Below are 20729 nucleotides of genomic sequence, written 5' to 3'. Positions count from 1 at the left end.
GTGCACTGTTAAATAAATATCTATTAACCATTTTTTATTAGATTAGTTAAAGCCTCTATATTTTATTTATTTTTTTCAACTGCTTGATCTACTAAAGTCTAAGGGTTATATTAACTCCGGGGTTTATTAACTTCAACCTCGCCCCCCCCACCCCCATATTTTAAACAATTATATTCCCTCAAACTTGACTTTTCTACGTTAGTCATTGGGCCACCCAAGAATAGCAGGGAGGGGATCTTTCTCGGAGCAGTCTGGGCAGACAGAATTTTTTCTGTTCCAGAGAATGCTGTTTTCCTGTTTGGTAGTAGCTTGTCTAAAAGATGGCTGCCGTCATTTCCTTTTCGCCTGCATGCATGAGCCTCTCCTTTGTGGTGAGGAAGAGTTTATTCCTCCACTCCCTCTAATCTGAGTTGGCTTATGATGGTTTTGAATAGTGGAATATGATGGAAGTGCTGTCATACTAGCTTTGAGCCCGACATTAAGAGAGAGGCCTGGAAGTTTCTGCTTCCTGTTTTTGGTGCCCTGAGTCTCCAGGTAAGAAGTCTAGGCTTCTTTACTGTAGGGAGAGGCCATGCAGAGGAAAAATGAGTTAACAAGTCCCCTTGGACGTCTAGCCCAATCAACCTTCCACTGTCTGACTGCAGCATCATCAGAGACCCCAAGTGAGAATTACACAGCTGAGCCAGGTCACCCACAGAACTGGGAGAGAAAGTAGCAAATTGTTGTTTTAAGCCACTGTGTTTTAGAGTGGTTTGTTATAGAACAATACTGGAACACGTGGCAACTCATCTCTTTGCCTAGTGGGGTCACTCCTGGTTTATGGAGCTGAGTATAGGAGTATTTGTGGGTTTCTTTTTTTTTGGATTCTGAACTTGGCACCCTTCCCAAAGGTGTTGGTAAGAATCCATGTCTGTCTTCTACTCACTGCCTTCACATCGCTAGAGTCCAAGGGCCCCCAGGAGAAAGATAAGATCACTAGGTGAGAGAAAGATATAACCCTAAAGGTAACCATCACAAATTGCCCTTTCTGTTCACTTGGTATAACCCTGCACTATCCATTGTTAAACGTAGGCTATGATGGTGATGAGAAGAGGCTGAACTAGAGAGGATGGGGAAAGATGCTGTAATATTGAAAGGGTTTTGCCTGTTTATGTACTTGTGCAAATCACTCATGTGGGCTGGGCCTGAGACATCCTGTTGCCCAATCCCATGCTGCCAGTGGATAGCTAAGGTTAAAAAGTCTCCCCTGTTTCTTCAGTCAAGTGAAACAAATATGCTCCAATTGGCATTCCAACCTGAAAGTCTTTAAAAATATTTTAATAAGTACCCTGACAGAGAAACACAATAAGATAAATTAGTCTTGCCACCTAAATGGGGATGAATACACTCTGTCCTAAGGTTACATGAAAGGCTGCTAAGTGTCCATGTCTGACCTATGCCTAAAGTTACAATTAATTACTTCTCACACAGATGAATGAATTAGTAAGTCGGAGTGGAGAAAGACTCAATCTGATGGCCCCTGAGGAAGGTCAATATGCCACTGCAGCCAATAAAGACCAAACCATGTATGTTGACATAATAAAATTGTTTTACAAACTAAACCTCCCCATCTTAGCTTAAAATGAAGTTTCACTTCATTTCCTGGCCTCCCTTGCACAAGTCAGTTCAAGGGGCAGTAAGAAATGCTGAAACACCTGACCTAGTGTGGTCCATGACCTAGTGTGGCTTCCTTTGCATCAAGACGTGGTGTGTAACCTGTATTCTGACCAGGTGGGTGGGAGCAGAAGTGATACTTACAAATTCTAGATTGTGCCTTAAAAGGAAGGGGTACACCCTCCCCTTTTCCTTTCTTGGACTATGCAGATGAGAACCACACTCTAGGGATGGTGGAGAAACAAGACAGAAGGAACCTGGGACTCTGATAGACTGGAGCCACTATACTGACCCTAGATGGCTTATCCATAGAGTGTTACATGTGAGGAAAAAAGTTCTCTTAGGGTTAAGACTATTATTTTAGGATTTTGCTAGATCTGCTAAACCTCTAACCTAAGTAACATAACTCCTAAAAGGAAATTCCTGAAGGTCGTGTTTTATTCTAAAGGAGTTTCTTCAATGTTGGGCATTTGGAGTAAGGGGGCGGACTATTGTGCTGATCTCCTGAGAGTTGACTCAGCTTTAGGATGCCTCTTAAGTTTTGACCATGCACTTGTCCATCCTCTCCAAATGTACACAACTGGTTCTAAGGAGCCTCCTAAATTTTAATGGACTCTTCTACTTTTCAGGTAAAGCTGCTATGATCCTGCCGACATGCCTCTCAAAACCAAAGGAAGACATAGTGAAAGCCCTGAAAAATCATGGCTGATGTCAGCGATCAACCAGACGCAGAAATGGAAAATTTATAGCACACAAAGTCTGGGATTCATTTAGAAGTAAAAAGTGTTAATTTAAATTATCCAACCTCAAAATTGGTTTCAGACCTCTACTGGGCCCCAATACTCTTCCTAATTATGAGACCATGTAGAGTTGGATCTGAAATGAGACCATGACCTAATATCAAAATGCCTCATTTCCAAGGTTTGGAAACATCTCACTAATTCAGGCTGCATTAATCAAATATTTGTGATAATTCTCCCCAAGCTGGGCTAAGCATGTTCTGTAAGACCTGGGAAGAAATGATTTGTTACAGTGATATTTAATCAGAGTATGGGAGGAAGCTTTAAGGGGAAAAAAATACACCTTAAATCCTTTGGAGAGAGACAGGATATAAAATATAGCAAAACTTTTGGGAAATTTCAGCACCTTAATTACAAATAAAGGATGTTGCTAGTGACCAGTGAATTTTATATGTTCAGTAAAAGTAGACTCAGTAGAGACCTCCATTTGGAAAGACTAGAAGTGGCAGCCTCCTTTCAAACCCATGGTCATCTCTGTTTCATGACCTTTGCATGTGTTCTGCCTGGAACATGCTTTCCTCCCAAAGCTTCCTCGACTAAACTCTATTCACGCCTCATGCCTCGGCTCAAGGTCACGTGTCAGACAGGTTTTTCCCTGCCCACGCCCAAACTCAATTAAGCCCTCCTGCCAAACTCTTTCATGGTTTCCTGCCCTTTTTCTGATCAAACTTTGTCATTAATTGTTTGCGTAAGTGTTTGTCGCTATACAGCAAGGTCTTCATTGACCACTGTATTCCCTTTACCACCCAGAGCTGGCACACAGAAAGGCTGACAAAGTATTTGTAAAATAAAGAAATGAAGAAGCAGACTCTGCTTTCTAGGAAGGTGGTGAAACATTTGTCGAATACCGCATTAAGCTGTGTGAACATTATGATCCTATTTGTATCCTGGGAATTAGCTTAAAAGCCCATCTAATAGGCACAGGTGGTCACTGTTATAACTATAATAGCCACAATTGATCCAAACTTCACATATGTTATTCTAAAACCTCACCATAACTTTGTCAAGTAGGTATTACCATCCTCAGTTTAGAGATAAAGAAATGAAATTTTTTGAATGCTGAAACTCTTCTTTAGAGCCAAATAGGAAATGGCAGGGTCAAACCTAGTTTGGTCTGACTTTGAAGTTGATGTGCTTTTCCCTCCACACTGCCACCTCTGAATTGTGTCCACTGGTATTTTTCCAGGCTCCAGGCAATACAGGCTCTGTGTGTGTGTGTGTGTGTGTGTGTGTGTGTGTGTGTGTGTGTGAGAGAGAGAGAGAGAGAGAAGAGAGAGAGAGACAGACCTGGGTCCCTGGTCCTGGATCTGACTCTGGAATGAATTCAGCCAGAGAACCTAGATAAACCCTGTGAGTCCAGACAGTCCAGCATAAAGAAAGGTGACCTCATGCTTAGTAAGAGCAATCTTTGTTCTTTGTCTGAAGACCCTGCGGTGGGTGTGGGGGTACTAGTGGTTTGGCCCACTCCCCCCATTGGTGCCACAGCCACCAATCCCCTCCTACTTCACCGAGGAAGAAGATTCTTGAGGCTGAGAGATCTGTCTGAGACCGAGACAGAGGAATGCAATGGTGAGGCAGTGTGGGGGTACACCACAATTCTGAATGGTTCGCTCTGTTTTTTTTGGGAACTTCAGCTGTGAAATGGTATAATAATGAATAAGCAAAATGCCCAATAGCAATAGCAATGCTCCTTGTCCTCTTTCTGGCCATTGCAGTTTCTACCTGGCCCTTCCATGTTTTTCAGCCTTCTTTCTTTGAGGGCCAGGACGTTGTCATATTACTTGGTCTAAAAGAAGCGTCTGGAATAACATCAGACACTTGACAGATGTTCAATAAATAAGCTATCTGAAGGATTGAAGAATCACACTGTTGAGAGGGAGCTGGGGAGTTTTGCATCGTCGGTCTCTCTAAACTCCGTTATTCTTTCTCAGCTCAGCTCTCTCCTGCGTCCTGTCTCCTTTTTGTATCTCCCCTCCCGGTGATGTTAATGCCTTTGAGAGTGACCTGAGTGGAACTCTAAAACTACTCTACCTCAGAGGCATCCTCTTCCTACTTCCTACATCCCGGGAATATCTAGCCTACCATTCTCACCATTAGGGGGCCCCTGCGAGCATCGCAAGGAGATTCCTCTTAAAATGCCAGATTGCTACTTGGGAAGGAAATCCCCTTAGACTTGGCCCCAGCCCCATGTGGGTTTATTGGCATAATTATCTATCCCTTTGAGGCCAGGGAAAGGATGCCCAGGATTGTTCAATTTGGGGAGGTGGTGGTCTGGAGAAAGGGACACAGGAAGGTCAAATTTTGGTGCGAATGGGAAGGCAATAGGATAAAAGTGTGCAGAGCCCGAAAGAGAAGGGATGTGAGGAGCTGGCCAGGATGTTAGCACACGAGCTCACCCACCTTGGCTGGGAGAACCACGGGAAAAAGAGGGAAGGTGGCACTAAAGATATGTCTATGTGTCTTGACTTAGGGCTTCCCTTTCCAAATGAAAAGAAGGAGCCCAAGAAAGACTGGTTTAATTTCCAAGGAGATTTCTTTCATATATTAGTCACAGGGTAAATTGTGGACTAGTCACAGGGTTTTAATATTTTAGGAATACTTTCATAAAAGGGATTGGGGTTGAACTCTTCTGTTCCTTGAGTCATTATCGGAGGAAAATGACATTTGCAAAACTGTCAGATTTACTTGTTTTGAGAAGGAAGAGCAGGATCTGAGCCAAGAAGTGCGTGCGTCTGAGGACTGCTCTGCAGGATCGTGCCAGGACGGTGGATGATCCTTTACATTCGTGTGACGAGAGTCCTTGAGCTAATGCTGGGGCACTGCAGGCACTTTACAGAGAATGGAATGCAAGCCCATTTTCTGAAACTTTAAAGTAAGGCACTGGCCTAGGTACGGATTTGGGAGCAGAAGAGAGGAACAGAGAGGGAAAAAGGTGATAAAGCTAAAGTGAGGAGAGCAGCAAAGGGACGTACTTTTGTTCCTCTCATGAACAGAACAATTATACGAGGAGCTGTAGCCTAAACCAGAGGCCAATTACCGTCTGGATTACTTCAATCAGTTTTCAAACTGCGTTGACTTCATCTTCAGTCAACAAAAAGCAACAATGATTTAAATCTACTTTTCTCAAGGAGATTGTTAGTCATATACATTACTTCTTTTTTGAGCTTCTAATAAAATTATCATACACGACCTGCCCCAAAGGGCAATATCTTTTACAGGAACAAAAGGAAAACCCTGAAGTTCATATGCTTAAAAAGGAAGATCCTCTTTGTATTTCCTGACTTGCTCATGCCAGTCGATACCTGGAATTTTTATTGATATAGGTCATCTTTCAAAGGCTAATGACAGTAGTTTTTTATTTTTATTTATATTTATCTATCTATTTATTTATTTATTTATTTATTTATTTATTTATTTATTTACCTTAAATGCTACTCCAATGGCAAGGGCCCTGGGCATGTTGTTACAGAAGATGGCATCCAGCCTGGCTGTTGGCAGGACCAGGTGGAGATAAGGACATAGTTTATGCACCAGAGTTTAAAATTCAAAAGGGAAGGGAGTTGTACTTTTCGCTCACCTTCAGTAACTCAATAGTTAACTGAAATTGAGTATACATCTACATTTGAGATTAAACAAATTATCACTAATACTCTAATTTTTAGACATTTCCTCCTTTAGGCAATTCATTATTTGTTTCTGTAGGAGTGGTCCTGCCTGATGTTCAGATACTCTTTCCTCTAACACCTCCGTTTGATTACTCTGACTAAACAAATCCAACAGGCAATGAAAAATTATACTTTTTTTCCACTTTAGGCAAACCTCCTAAAAAATTAAAACTTTTTTTGGTCATTTTGATCATGATGATGGTAATGATGTTTTCCATGTGTTGGCCCTCGTCTGAACTAAGTTTCAACGATGACCTCCCAGTTCGAATCGGCCTTCTTGGAGCTAAAGGAGACAATCTTGAGTAATTTTGCTCATGTAGAGGGTTATGCTTCCATTGATAGCTTTCCTTATAGTTCCACTGTGCAACAGTAAAGGGAGAAAGCTCAGAACTTTCACTCTCCAGGTTGGTGAATCGGTAATGGGAAAACTTACCAAAGCATGGAGAGAAAACATTGAGAAGGGAAGGCGTAAGGTATTTCAAAAGGGAAATCAGCCAGATGCCAGCTGGAGAGTCACATACAGTATTTGGGTGAGAGGGACATATGAGATTGAGTGACATATCATCTAAGAAGAGGAGATGTCTGAGAAGGACATGACCTTTCCTCTGGTCTGTCAGTGTCCAAGTTATTGACCACTGAGTCACTCTAGTCTGTACAACTTTCCTCCCTATCCATGTACCCCAGAAGGGATCTTAAGCTGTGCATCATTGTCCCATCAGCGCGGGCCTCCAGGGGCCTTCTGAGTAGAGGTGACCTGATGCCAGCTCAGAGGTTCTCTGAGCTGGACGAGAACTCTTTCTTTCCTTGCTTCTCTAGGATCCACAGGGACCCCCAAAGTGTGGAATATGATAGTGTAGGGGCTCTTTCAGAAGGCAAATCAGAAACGTATATATTCTTTAAAGAAATAGAAGAATGCCATGTCTCCTTTATATCTGAAAGTGCCTTAAAGTTTGCAAAAAGCAGACATTTTAGAAAGTGATTATAAAACTATAATTTACGTAAGATAAACCCCAGAAAAGGTTCTGGGCCAGAAGTAAGTGGTTTATTGGCCATAAATGTCAGAGTCTCACCACTTTAGAACACAGCCCTTCTTGTGAATCAGGAGAATCCTTTGAAAAGTTTATCATCTTGATGTGCTGGGGCTGGATCGCTGATCCCGTTCTGCTTTAGTCTAAGGAAATATAGATAAAGAAGCCTCCTCCTCCAGCACCTTTCACTCTCCAGCCCCTTCCTCACCGTTCAGTGATTCTGGGGTCCTTCCCTTCCTCTTTCTAGCCTGTTGTTCTGACTGATATTTAGCCCACTAAATAGTCCCTGGGAAAAAAGACAGTTTTCTTTGTCTTTTCATTACTAGAATTCATTACTACTGTTACAGAGAATGATTAATTATAATTTTTGCAGTGGGGACAATGACAGTATTGTCACTCTGAAATTAATACCAGGAAAATATCACTGTCCACTCAAGACCAGTGAAAGAATATTAGACACTGACTTTTTAAGCTCTCGATGTTTTTCACTTTTAAGGGTTCAAATCTTGGGCCGGCCTGCCAGAAAGCATTACCTCATCATACTCTGTCATTGAGTAAAGAAAAAAATTATGAACTAAATGAAGATTGAATTTCATACCAAAGCTCTGAGTCCAAAACCTTGGGGGACCACTAGACAAACAGAATGACAAGAAGACCAGAGAATGGTTTTTAATGATGGTGATCTTGCAAACAAGCACACTGGGAGACCTCGGCCACAGAAGCAAAGGTGGTGCCAGATGTAATGTAAGCAAAGGTGGCCATGGTAGAGAACCACTGTGTCTCAATGTGACCAACTACTCACACCTCCTCACTTGGGCTTTGATGTAATGGGCTGGAACATTTCTCCAGCCACCAGGAAGTCTAGCTATCACAGATCCAGTTTTGCAATCAACCTTTAAAGCTCATGTCTGCTTCTTTCTCTCTTTTTTTTCTAAACGACCACTTCTTTCATTAAATAAAAGCAATTAACGGCATTAAAAATTTCATGGAAGAGAAAAAAACTCCCTCAGGCTCACTATCCCAGCGTGACCAATGTTACATTTGGGACCTATATGTTTGTTTCTACGTTTCACCATTTCGCATTATGATGAATTTCCTAATTTGGGGTGACACAACAGGAACTTGAAATCTTCTTCCTTTTTTTTTTTTTCCTAGAGAGGAAAATATCCAGGCAAAATTTAATAGACTCACTGACAGTCTCTTTGATGAGCTGTCCCATGATTAGAATGGAGACCGCACTGAATCCTTTTTATTTTATTTTTAGGTCCCTTTTTTATTCTCACTCACTTTAAAGGTTGAATTATGATACAGGGACAAGATGGAGCTTTATCTGGAGAAATTTTAAAATAATCTTTCATGTTGGTATAAGGGCTAATAAAACCCCCAATCTCTAATATCACAGGTGGGATTTTATTGCATTTTAGACACATAAAATTGTATAGGTACTTTTTGAAAGGTGTCTTTAAGTAAGTCTCACTGGGACATGAATGTTGTGGAGAAAAGTGTCTACTGGGTTCCAGTCTTCTGTAATTGGAAGGTCTCTATATTCCCTGGTCAGCAGCCAGCTGTTATAAATGTATAGCATCATTTAAAAGCCCCACGCTATTGAAAAAAATAAGAAAAAAAAGCCTTTCCATATGTTTCTACTTCTCAGTGTAGAAATGAATATTGCGTAAATCTTTTCTGTGGTATTCCATATATCTCTGCTGTTTTGTAAATGATGTTTTATTTAACAGACCTTCATTTTATTATGACGGTTCCCATGAGCTGTATTCCCAGGACATACCAAATAAAATCACCCTTTGTTTTTGAGGTAATGGTGATCTCTTTAAGAGTCTCAAAACTAATTTGATACATGGGAGAGGAATCATTGGAGCACGGGGACTTTCAGGGGTCAAAGGCTCTGTTCTTTAGTTTCATAGTTACTTAGGACTGGCCCCCGGCAATTTTCGCTCAGCAAGATTACAATCGACCTTGTCTTTGCAATCCACCAGAGGAGAGCCAACCAATTGCTCTATAAATCTATTCTAAGAAGTACATTCAACTGAAGCTAAGACATAGAGTACACGTTTTGAGAAATTGTTTTAAAGAAATAAAGAACAATACGTGTTCCTGTTTTAAGAGCAATATTATCAGTTCTAATTATTATATAGTACAAAGAGACCTTTTATGTGATATATGCAAGCTGTAATTTTCCTCATGTCACAGACCCAGAGATTTCAAAGCAATAAATTGTTGTTTTATCAACAGTACATGGAAAAACTCTCAGTTAATTGTCTACCTACATTTAAGTGTTTCTCATCATTCCAGGCACTAGTGGGGACATGTATGTGGTGGATGAGAAAACCTAGTTTCAGAGAACAATGTTCAACTGCAACTGTTTAATTTTGCCCCAGAAACTCAAAGTCACAGTGTTGTCTATGAGTCCCTTCAGTAGCTCTGAGTGGAGGCAGGAGGAATCATCACTCCCTTATATGGCTGGAAAAACTGAACCACAAAGAGGAAGGTTCGGGCACAGCTCCAAGTTTTCTCTGTAGCCATGAGACTGCCTTGGCTCCCTAGGTGGCTATTTCTGTTAAATATTTTTGCCTGTTCAATAAGTGGAACCATCAACAATATAAATATTAACCAAAATCGACTTTGAGTTAGTTTGCCTCCCATTTCTTTAAATCATGACTCTAATTCTGAGGATTTAATAAATGCAAAAAGGTACTGTGCTCAGTACAGAGAGATGGTTTCTCTCCAATAAAAATTTCCTTACACTGTACTACTTTGGTTCTCAATAGCTAAAATCCTGTTTAAAAAACACAAAGGAAGCCTAGAGATGCTTCTGGAAGGGATTATCATAGCAAGAGAGGGGACCTTCCTGGTGGTGGAGGAGCCCATGGCAGCTCTTTCCTCAGATGGACAACAGGGTACAGAGAAACTTTCCATGGCATGTGCTCATGACTCCTGGCTGAAAGGGATGCCTGGGGCTTGGGAGAGGGGAGTCAGGGTACTAGAGAAACTGGACAAGCTGGAACAATAGGTTAAATTAAATAAGGTAGTATTTAGGATTAAAAGCCAGGTCTAGCACTTAAGTAGAGAAAATCGACTCTGTAACAGGGGACCTGTGGCCCAGTCACAGTCTGGGTGAAGAAGATTGGGGGTGGAGGGTTCAGACTGGTCAACATGAGGCAGCTGTGTGACTGTCCAAGAAAAGCAGATGGATTCTCAAGCCACATGGGGAGGTCCTCATGCATCTCTCAGGTGACCACCCTACTCCATTCTGAGGTCACACGTACTGGGAAATTGGGGGCACCTAAGTCCAGAGGGCTTTGGGAAAAGCTGGAAGTCTCCCAGGAGAGCTACTTGATCCTAAGCATCACCTGGGCACCTTATTAAAAACACAGATGCCAAAACCCTGCCATGGACCCACCGCATCAGGGTTGCCAAGGGAATCTGTCATTTCCGAACATACTTTGAAAGTAGTTATAATCAGAAAGTTTTGCGATACATGAAGATAATGAATTTGTTAAGCATCTAGCATAGTGCCTGTCTCATGGTAAAGGACCTAATTGCTAGGAATACCAAAAATGGTAAATGAATAAAAGAACAAGATCTACTCTAGTCAGTTGGTTAAGGGAGGCCGATATCCTAATTTTCATCAATGGTGTGTGTGTGCTCATAGACATTGGAATGTCAACTAGGTTCAATGTCCTTAAAGCAAAGAGATCAATCATTTTCCTTTTGAAGAATTTCTGGTTGGTAGGATGGGGAGATACATATGCACAGAGAAGTGTTCTCATCACCATAGGGTCCTACAGCCCATTGTGTGCTCTGACTAAGTCCCAAATCTAATAATAGGACCACCAGAATCCTGATAAGGAATCTGAGGACTTCTTTGCACTAAGAGGTTGGATTTGGGAAAAGCAGCCCATTCGTGCTGAATGAGGAAGTTCTGATCTTGGGTCTTACTGGTTTAATTCTTTTAAACATTACACAAGTCCATGGAATAAAAAAAAAAAAAATCTGTACATAACCATTAGCAGAACTAAGAATGGGTTTCCTGATGTCAAAATAAGGTAGCTATTAAGGCTCCTGGCTTGTTTTAATTGGACATGGGCCCTTCAGACCAACATCTCTCCAGCTTTTGGAACCATTTATTCCTTTTGCTTTCAGGGCCCCCACCCCAATTAAGTGGTGAATCTAGGTGGGGTTGGGCTATTTAATAGACCTTTGGTTTTTTGTTAGCTTTTTATTAATGCTGTTTGTAACAGTGACCAGATGCTCTCAGCTGGGTTTCACCTTCTGGTGCTGGGCACCCGGCTCTCGTGGTTTTGTTCCCACTATGATTTCTGACTCCTGATGAAAGTTAGTCAAAGTCAAGGCTGGAAGTACTACCCCTTTTAGAGGAGCTCCAGGCTACCTAAGACAGACTGGAGTAGGCGCTTTCTGAAAAAGGAAGCTGGCAGGCACCCTTTTGCTCTCAGAGGATCTTAACCTACCCCTCACTTTTCTATCATTCAGCAGGGAGGGCTCAATCAGCCTGAATTTTCTAAGCAGTTTGAATCCATGACTATGGCACATTGAATTGGTGACTTTTAGACTGACAAACACAATGAAATCTTCCTATTGACTTATCCTTAGTGTGAAAATATATAAGGACACCCAACTCCCTAATTTTTTTCAGAGCCGAAAATAAAAGTTAAAATTCCCAGTTGTCGTTTATTACTAATGCCTTTAGCTCAAGTACTTTTATAGTAAATTAGCTTTAGAAAGTGACCCAGGACTTCTAAAATGCACTGTAGCTAAATCTTGTCAGGTTAATTTTAATCGACAAAGTCATGGGGTGACTTTTCTGCAATTTTCTCATGAGGGCCGGGAGCACAGACTATATAGTAACCTCTTCCTCCTGGGTCGACATTGTTCTTTTGAGGGATTTCCCACCTGGGTCCTCCTTGTCCCCTTCCGAGTGCTTAAAGAGACTAGGTTCCTCGTACTGAATTCTCTGGGAATTTAGAAGTCACCCTGAAGAACTTGCCTGTATGAGCCTTGGAAAAGTAGCTCCAGGAAGTCGCCTGGGGTCAGTCCTTTAGGACTTCAGAAAATTCAGAAAACATGTGACTTAAAGGGGACAGATATTTTTTCATGATTTCCTCTCTATAAGAATCTAAACTTTACAGGGAAGAGAGTCTCTTCTGTATACCTCCTAATGCCTAGAAAAATAAATGTATTATGAACTATAAATATGCCCCTCACACAGGCCGTCCCTCTAGGCTAGTTCCTTGCCCTGTCCCTACCTCTGAACTGCAGCAGTTGATCAATAAATTCATTTTCTTTTAATAACAATAACGATGCTATGCGCCAGCCACTGCGCTAAGCGCTTCAAGTACAATATTGTGTTTAATCCTCACGACTTTCCTATGAGCTCATTTTGGAGGTTCAGAGAGGGTAATTAATCAAGACTACACCGTGTATGGTAGAACTGGGTTTCAAACCTAGCTGCGCTTCATTGTAAAGTCTGTTATTAATCTCTCAGCAAAGTGATCCTGAGCCCTGAATCGGTGTTGCTGATATGGAAATAATTACACCAAATTTATCTCTTTATACTTCCCACTGTGCTCTTGTAATGTGCAAGTAGTCCATCCCCTCCAATAAAACCTAGAGAGACTAAGGACAAGGGAGCCATTTCTGTGACCTGAACATCGGCCAGCGGCAGGGGTGGGAGGCTCTGAGGCTCTAAGCACTTTTGGTGGGAACTGCTGACTGGTGAGGTGGACGTCAGTCCTTGGCAGGAAGCTTGAACAGATTATTAAACAGATGGTTTATAAGTTCCAAAGACAGGAAACAGTGGTCACCCCTGTGAGCAAAGGTTTGCAGAAAACAAGTTGTGCCAAACCTCATTTTTTTTGCAAGTCTTACTAGATTCATAGATGGGGGCTGACAGATGTAGTTTATCTGCATTTCAGCAAATCACTTCACGCAGCATCTCACAGTACATTTAGAGAAAAGATGGACAGATGCGGGTGTAGGTTAGATGCTCAGTTGCAATTTAGATGGTTCAGAGAAGGTTGAACAAACAGCATCCAAAGAGTGTTAATTAACGTAGCAAGGACAATGGTCATTTGTTCCTAGCGCCAAACACGGGGTCAGGGACATAGCAAGCACTTAGTAAATATTTGTTGGTCGTATTAAACTCATGGGGAAGTTTTCACGGCCCCATGAAAGGGCTCTTTCTTTGATTTAGCAAACATTTACAGAATAGACGAGGAGTTTGGGAAATGGAGGGAACAAGGTCTGATCCTTGGTGGAGGGTGGGAGAAGGGTCTAGTGCTGTCCATTTTCTTCTGACCTCTGGAGCCCAGCCCTCAGATATGGTGATGATCGAGGACAACCATGGGTCTTTCGTGGTGTTTGGACACACTGTATTTCATGAGCACTTAGGAATTCTGAGAGGGAGGTTTAGAGACTACTGTGGGAAAACTGCGTGCGTGTGTTTGGCCTCCTGGACCACTGCCCATCCAGACCCAGATCAACTCCACTTATCTGTTTTTCATATTGGGCTTCTGGTAAGATTTCATTTAAAGAAAGAGTTCTCTTTTGGACTCAAAACACACAGACTCTGATGAAATCTAAGATTCCTTCTAGCTCTAAAAATTAAGTGGTTCTTAAAAATTGTGTTGGAGGAGGGAGTGCTAAGGCAAGCTCTACAAAATATTGGCTTTTTTCCCATTTCCCTTTTACCTCTTGGTATGCTCAGTCTTCCTGGCAAAAAGCATCCTCGCCTCTAGGGCCGCCGTCTCCTTTCTTCTAAGTGCTCCTTCCTAGCACCCTCTCAAGTTCCCTGACAAATAGTCTTCCTGTAAGTTTCTTATATCGAATTGCCTTCTGAAGTATAAATGACTGATGGCTTCCATTACCTGCTGCAGGTATTTGCATTGTTAAAAACTCGAACCGAGAGAGAATATCTCTGATTGGTAGAGTTTTCAGCAATGTGGCCAAGTAAAGAATTTTAGGGAGGGAGGGAGAGATACTTTGGGTCAGCGGAGCCTTCACAATCCTGCCTAGAGAAAGGTGGCTTTTTGCCCAGGTTCATTAGTTCATTCAAAACTATTTTTTTAAGTACCTGCAATGGGCCAGCACTCTACTAGACACTGGGGCTAAATATTGAGTAAAAATAATCTCAGATCCTACTCTCATAAAGCTTACAGACTAGAAAGAGGTGCCTACCTTTGCTTAAAAATTAATTCATTAATTAAACAATTATTCACTGAGTACCTATTATAGGCTGAGATAGAGCAGTGAATAAACCCATGGAGTTCATGCCCCCAGGGCTTATATTTAAATGGTACATAATTAAGATCTGAGATGTACGTAATGAATATTAAAATAGAAATTTTGACTAGGCTCCTAGGTACAAGAGATTCTGATGAGGTTTCTAATCATCCAGTCTAGATTTCTAAGGAAACATCTATAAACTGGATCCATGACGCTTGGACCCCTCAGGCAGATGAAAGATAACAAAAGGGATCATGGCTGGGAGAAGGATTTGTAGGGTTATTTCTTGGAGAGACCTGTTGCTGTGCTGTGAGTGCCCAGTGGCCCTCCCACGGGGGGCGAGCGGGGGCGGGTAGAGGGGAGGTAGGCTTCTGTGGGCTTCCCTTCAGACTTAATGAGGTGAATGAGGCCACTTGGAGAGCTTGGCAATGAGTTCTCTGAAAATGGTGAACACAGAGTTCTCATGTCTGAAAAAGCGGGAGCAGCCTGTGGCAGCAGGATAGAGGTGACTGTGATGGGGTTGGCCAAAACATGTGCTGTTTGACTGTCTCCTGTGGAGCAGGGGTAGCCATTTGGAAGGAAGTCCAGTGTGTGTGTGGGGGGGTCATCTTGGATCCTGTCCAAGGCCAACTAATGGGACAGACGGATTTCAGCGGCAAGAAGCCGGAGGTGAATGCTAGGCCCAGCGGTTGTAGAAACAGCCACAAGCAAACACTGAGAATAAAGAGACATCACTCATGTCAAGAAACGGCAGGAAAGAGTATCCGGAAGAACACCCCACGGGAAAAAAGAGTTAGCATTAAACTGGTGCCGGACTCGCAGAGCACAAAGCCAGCTTAATGGTCCCAGCTCAGGAAGGATCTACTTTTTCTTCTTCCGCTGCTCACCTGTCCCTGCCTAGGAGACACAGGAAATTGTCTAACAAGCTAGAGTGGGGGCTGGGGAGGAGAAGGAACAGGTGGAGGAACAGAGGGGCGACAACCACACCCCTCCTTTTCATGTGAGTCCAGCCCAGCTTGGGAAGGAGGGAAGATTTAATACCAGATCAGGTTTGAGGTTTTAAATCATCTCGTAGATTGGATTTCCTAACACCTGAATATTTTGATTGCAAACCTACCTATAATCTAAGAGTGGGCGGAACATTCAAGGGGCCTGACAAGTCTGTACGTGGTGGCAGGAGAAAAACCTCGCTCAAAGAATAGAGTTTACAAGCTTTGGTGGAAAACACAAACCAAAGTGTTATTTTGATCATGCCCCAGTCATCTTGTTCCACATACCAGGTACCAGTTCAGAGGGAGAGAAACCCGTTTTTGTGGGAGCTGTTAACAAAGGAACTAATGTAGCCCGCAGGGCAGGGAACACCAGCATTGTTTTCTCTCCTTCCTCCTCACAGGCCCCAGAAATGCTCTCCGGGATCTCCTGGATCTCACAGGCACTCAGTTCCTAATGCTTTGTCTGCTATAGGGCTGGTTGTGACTTGGTGTGAAGGCTGCCCTCACTCTGGCCTCAGTCCTGCCCAGGCTGAGCCCTGCCTGACCAGGGTCCTCTGGGGGCTGGTAGAGGGACCAGAGCAGCCGGGCTAATCTCTCTCCCACTCCCCGCCTCAGCCCACTATGCTCGGTGTTCAGTGCCCCGGCCCATTTCCCATGGCTGCTGGCACCTGGGGCACAGTCATCTGTTTGCGACTTGTAAAAGTCAGAGGAGACGTTGACGGGAACCCAGGCCGCTTGGCATTCAGGCTCTTTCCATGAACCACATTCAGGAGACTGATCTAGGTGTTGCCCTGACACTCTGAAATGGAATTTATGCACAAGCATGAAAGAAATACATCTGGGCATTTAACGGAGTGTTAGAGATGGGGTCTGGCGGACCTGCCAGACTTTGCTTCCATAGGATGAGCTTCTGAGGGTGGAACTCTGGCAAGACCACTGGCCTTTGCAGAAGGTAATAACTAAGTCAGTGGAAATGGACTGACATCTTACAAAGGGTGGGCTCTTTTGGAAGATGTCTGTTTAATGTTGTTGACAACATACACCACTTTGGCATTTTAAAAATATACAGGGGAAAAAAAAAAAGGTCTGGTCTCTGGTCTCTTTAGGAAAACAGGTTTGTTAAAGAGGGTGGCCCTTTTTGTGTGAGTTAGAAGCCTGAGGCAGACGTGGGAATGTTTCTTGTGTCTCTATCTCAGGCAGTTGGCCATTTGGCTGAGATAAAGACTGCAGGCTGCTTAGCCACGAGAAGCAGAGCTTAAAACAGTCTAGGTAGTGAGTAAACTGGGATGCAAGTTCAAGGTTTCAGCCTCAGCTCAAGCTGCTCTGTGGGTTTCAGCCCCTCCTGTATAAAAGGAAGGCACTGGCTTTAGTGAAGGCCTCTCACAGCAATGGCTGTAGGGTTATTTAATTTGTACTCTGTGATTTATTTTGTACTAACTGTATATTGTATATTATATTATGTTGTTTACGAAAACAACAAAAATGGATACATACGTTGTTTTCTTAGTAGTATTACATACATAATTATTTATTATATCAATAATTATTACAAAACACAGGTTAGGTTAAGGGGTCGCAGTGGGTGCCCATTCTCAGATATGGTAGCTCCAGCTGGAGCCGATGCCCTACAACTGCGCACTGGCCTTCAGCAAAGTGTGCCCAGGCCCAGGTCTGCTTCCCCAGGTAGAACCTCACTCATCTTTTTCACAGAAAAGTCAAAGTGCCTTCCCTGGGCTTTGCTGCCCACCTCACTCAACGAAGGTACCATGTCTCAGATCCTGGGGGATTCTCTTTCCCTTTGTCACCTCCGTGCTCTCTCTCCCCATCCTCTCCCTCCTTCTTCCTGTCCTCCTCCCCTGCCTCTTTCATTATGCTCTACTCCTTCATTACCTCCTTCTCGACTCTCATCTTCTTTAATACCTACCACATGTGAGGTGCTAGAGGCAGAAAGGGGTAGAAACCAGCTATAAAATGCTAAATGAGGGGGACAAGAAGCATGTGATGATGGTTCAGAGGCAGAAGGCATCTCCAAAGCTTCTAGAGAAGATAGGACTTGGGTTGAGTTACAGAAGGAGGAGAGGAAAGGCCAAAACAATCTGGGCCAGGGCATGGTGTGAGCGGAGGTCTAGAGGCTGGAATACATAAGGCACGTCTGCTGAAACAACACCTTGAAGGGCTGCTTTGCATAGGACTCGTGGAGACCCAGGGAGGGTCTGACTGTGTGGCGTGGTGGGAGAAATCCTGCTTAGCCCAGCATTTCATAAGTGCCTTTATAAAGCATTAGTACCAAGCGATGCTCTATAAAAACAGGTCAGTAATTTACAGGCTTGGGAAATGCTGCATAATATATCCCCCTTTCTCTAAAGGCCCACAGGCCTATTAAATTATCTTTTTAGTTCCACGGAGGGAAAAAACCCTGTTAAACATTGTTAAGCGTAGTATTTTCCAAACTTATGAGGCCTATGAGCAGCTGTGGGATAAGCGTTCTGCAAAACACACCTTGTGTGGGCAGGCAGCGGGAGCCAGTGAAAGATTCCGAGGGGGCGTAGTTCACGGCTGTGAAGGAGTCAAAACTCCCTCACGTCTGAGAGGTGGGTGTGGAGTGTATGCAGGCGTGCCAAACACCTGCTCCGAGGTTGATCCCCCTCTGTTTTCCTGGGAAGAGACTGGCTGTGTTGGTAGGTGAAGAAGGGCGAGTTCTCATTCCTAAGCACTGAGAGCATTTATTGCCCTTGGGTATTAACAAAGGCTCGACGCACATGCCAAGAAATTGTTTTCACTGGCTGGGGAAGGAGCTGCATATCCATATGCATGCACATGTAAACTTCTGCTGACAGCCCGTTTGGATCTCATATCCTCCCTGCTTTTGTTTATCTAGAGCCTGAACGTCCTCTAAGGAGAAGCTTAAGTCATAGCTCCTCTCTGGAGACTCGCCTTCTCCGCCCATGATCCCTCTCTTCTTCATTTTATTGTCAGCAGCAAACCATTACTTATGACACATCATCTGGTTCTTGAATACAATTTTCTTTCCCCATCCCTTCTGTCCCCTACTCAGGAATGCCTGCCCCATGCTGTGACCTAGGGTACGTGGTACCTCTGCTGATGACTGGCATATAGGACATTATATTCTTTTGCTTTTTCAGGGTAAATGCACGTGCAAACGACTCACCTTCCTGCCAGCCCCAAAATGAGCCCCAAAAGGGAAAACATAGAGTCATTTCACTTTTATTTTCACTGAAGTGATCTGGAGTATAGTGAGGCTTGTTATTCATCATGGATGTATTTCTAAAGGTCAGCATCAAGAGGCTAACAGCTAGGCAGGGCAATGGATTAACAAAGTGAAACAATGGAATCAGACAGTGGCATCTGCTGGAATTTCACTCTGCTTTCTGGACATTACTGACAACTGACTTCGGGTCAATTGGGATTAGGTTTCCTCATGTTGGGAAGGACACTGCAAGGAATGAAGCGGGCTGGAGGGACAATCAGGTCAAAAGAGGGCAAAGGCATCCATGAGCAAGTCTCAAGGGCTATCTATCTCCAATAGTTCCAGAATCTGTCCACTCCTTGCCATTTCCGCTCTGTCCTTGCCAGGCCTCCACCACTGCCTCTCACCCAGGACTCTCTCGACAACCACCTCATTGATCTCCTGGCCTCCCTACAGCTGATTCCTTCCACCGCATCGAGAGCAGTCCTTGCTCTAAGAATATTCCTCCTCTCTATCCCCCTCCCCCACATCCCAGGAAACCTTCATGTTACACTTAGAGTAAAACCAGTCCCTGGTTCGAAGCCCTGCCAGCCATAGCCCCCGCCTTCCTCTCTGGCCTCATTGCCCTCCCATCTCCCAGTACACTTGCCTGGCAATTGCTACTTCCTCCACTATGTCAAGCTCTCTCTAGCTTTGCGGGATTTTGTACTAGTTGTTTGTTCTCAGATCTTGATGTGATCAGTTCCTTCTTGTCATTCAGATCTCACCTTCAATGCCACCTCTTCAACGTCAACCTCTCCAAAGAGAGGGCCTTCTGACTACACAGGCTAGATAGCCATTCTCTTTCTATCCCAACCTCCATTTAAAAATCTTGGTATAGCACTTGATACATGGGTGCTAGAGGGCAAACTCCATGAAAGGACCATGGCCTCCCGGTTCACCAGGGCTTAGCATAACAAATAAATGTCACGAATAAGTAAATGTTAGCCTTTCCACTTATCAGCTGTGCAGCCTAAGCTCTTCGCCCTCTGAAAAGAGAACTTCCTCATTCTTAAAATGAGAATGAGAACACCTACGTCAAAGGGTTATTGGAGGAAATGCATTAAAAAAATAATTGCAAATTACAAGACTCTTGGCAGATACTAGTTATCATTATTGCTCAAGTCAAGTCAGTTTTCTTTTTGATAAAATGGAGGATAATATATACTTTCTAGGAATTTTTCAAAGATAAAGTAGATAGAGTATAAAATCTAATACATGTACAAAAACTTAGAGCAAAGTTTTAAATCCCGCAAGTCCTTTCTTCCCTATGATGATAGTGGATGGAAGAGGCAGTAGAGAGACCTCCATAAATGCTTGTTTGCTAAAAGAAGAAGAAATAATAAAAAAACAAAACCCTTAACATGCTGGTTTGGAGCATGCAAGACTTCTAGTAAAGAACACAAAGTTTGGGATAGGAATTGACCCAGAAAGGCAAAGTCACAGCTAACCTAATAGAAAACCAAGAAGGGCTGATAGAGACCCATAATATCTTAAATTCTCATTGTGTCCACAAAATAGAAATCATGGGAGGACTCAGGACCTGTATGAAATCACATTGTCCCCATTCTCACAAGTGTCTTTCAGGCTAGTCCTCCAGACCAGCGCAGTCAATAGAAATATAACCACACAGGTAACTTTTAGTTTTCTAATAGCCACATTTGTAAATGTAAAAAGAAACAGGTGAAATTAATTTTAATCATATATCAAATTTAACCCAATATATCCAGAGTATTATCATTTTAACATGTACCCAGTACAAAAATTATTAGAGATATTTCATTCTTTTTTCATACTTCATCTTTGAAAATCTAGAGTATATTTTACACTTACAGTACATGTCTGACCAGCCACAGTTTAAGTGCTCAGTAGTCACATGTGGCTAGTGGCCACTTTGTTGGACAGTGCAGCTTTAGATTCTACTTTTGCGGTGTTTAAGATCTAAACTTTCTTTTGTTACTTGTGGGGTAAAAAAGAAGAGGTCACAAATAATTTTTTAAAATGTGACTCCATCTGCCAAGTTGCCTGGTGTTATTCTACACTTGGAGGAAAACCCTGGTCGACTCTTCTATTGGCCAGTGAAG

At 42.9% G+C, this 20729-nt stretch overlaps 1 protein-coding gene across 4 annotated transcripts in view; it reads right to left on the bottom strand.

Moving 5' to 3' along the window:
* The window catches only part of ANTXR1 (ANTXR cell adhesion molecule 1), a 233380-nt gene that overhangs the window by 39380 nt on the left and 173271 nt on the right, over positions 1-20729 (bottom strand). The window contains exon 18 of one of the 4 annotated variants that reach the window (XM_039852455.1): positions 16678-16740. The exons of the other annotated variants lie outside the window; for them this stretch is intronic. Within the exon in view, the coding sequence (XP_039708389.1) occupies positions 16693-16740 (48 nt within the window). The 3' untranslated portion in view covers positions 16678-16692. Of the gene's footprint in view, positions 1-16677; positions 16741-20729 lie in introns of those variants that run through there. 4 annotated transcript variants of the gene reach the window in all.

The sequence above is a fragment of the Pteropus medius genome, unplaced genomic scaffold, assembly GCF_902729225.1.
Source record: "Pteropus medius unplaced genomic scaffold, Ma_sr-lr_union100, whole genome shotgun sequence".
In the NCBI taxonomy this organism is placed as follows: domain Eukaryota; kingdom Metazoa; phylum Chordata; class Mammalia; order Chiroptera; family Pteropodidae; genus Pteropus; species Pteropus medius.
This window is presented reverse-complemented; position numbering and strand designations above follow the sequence as displayed.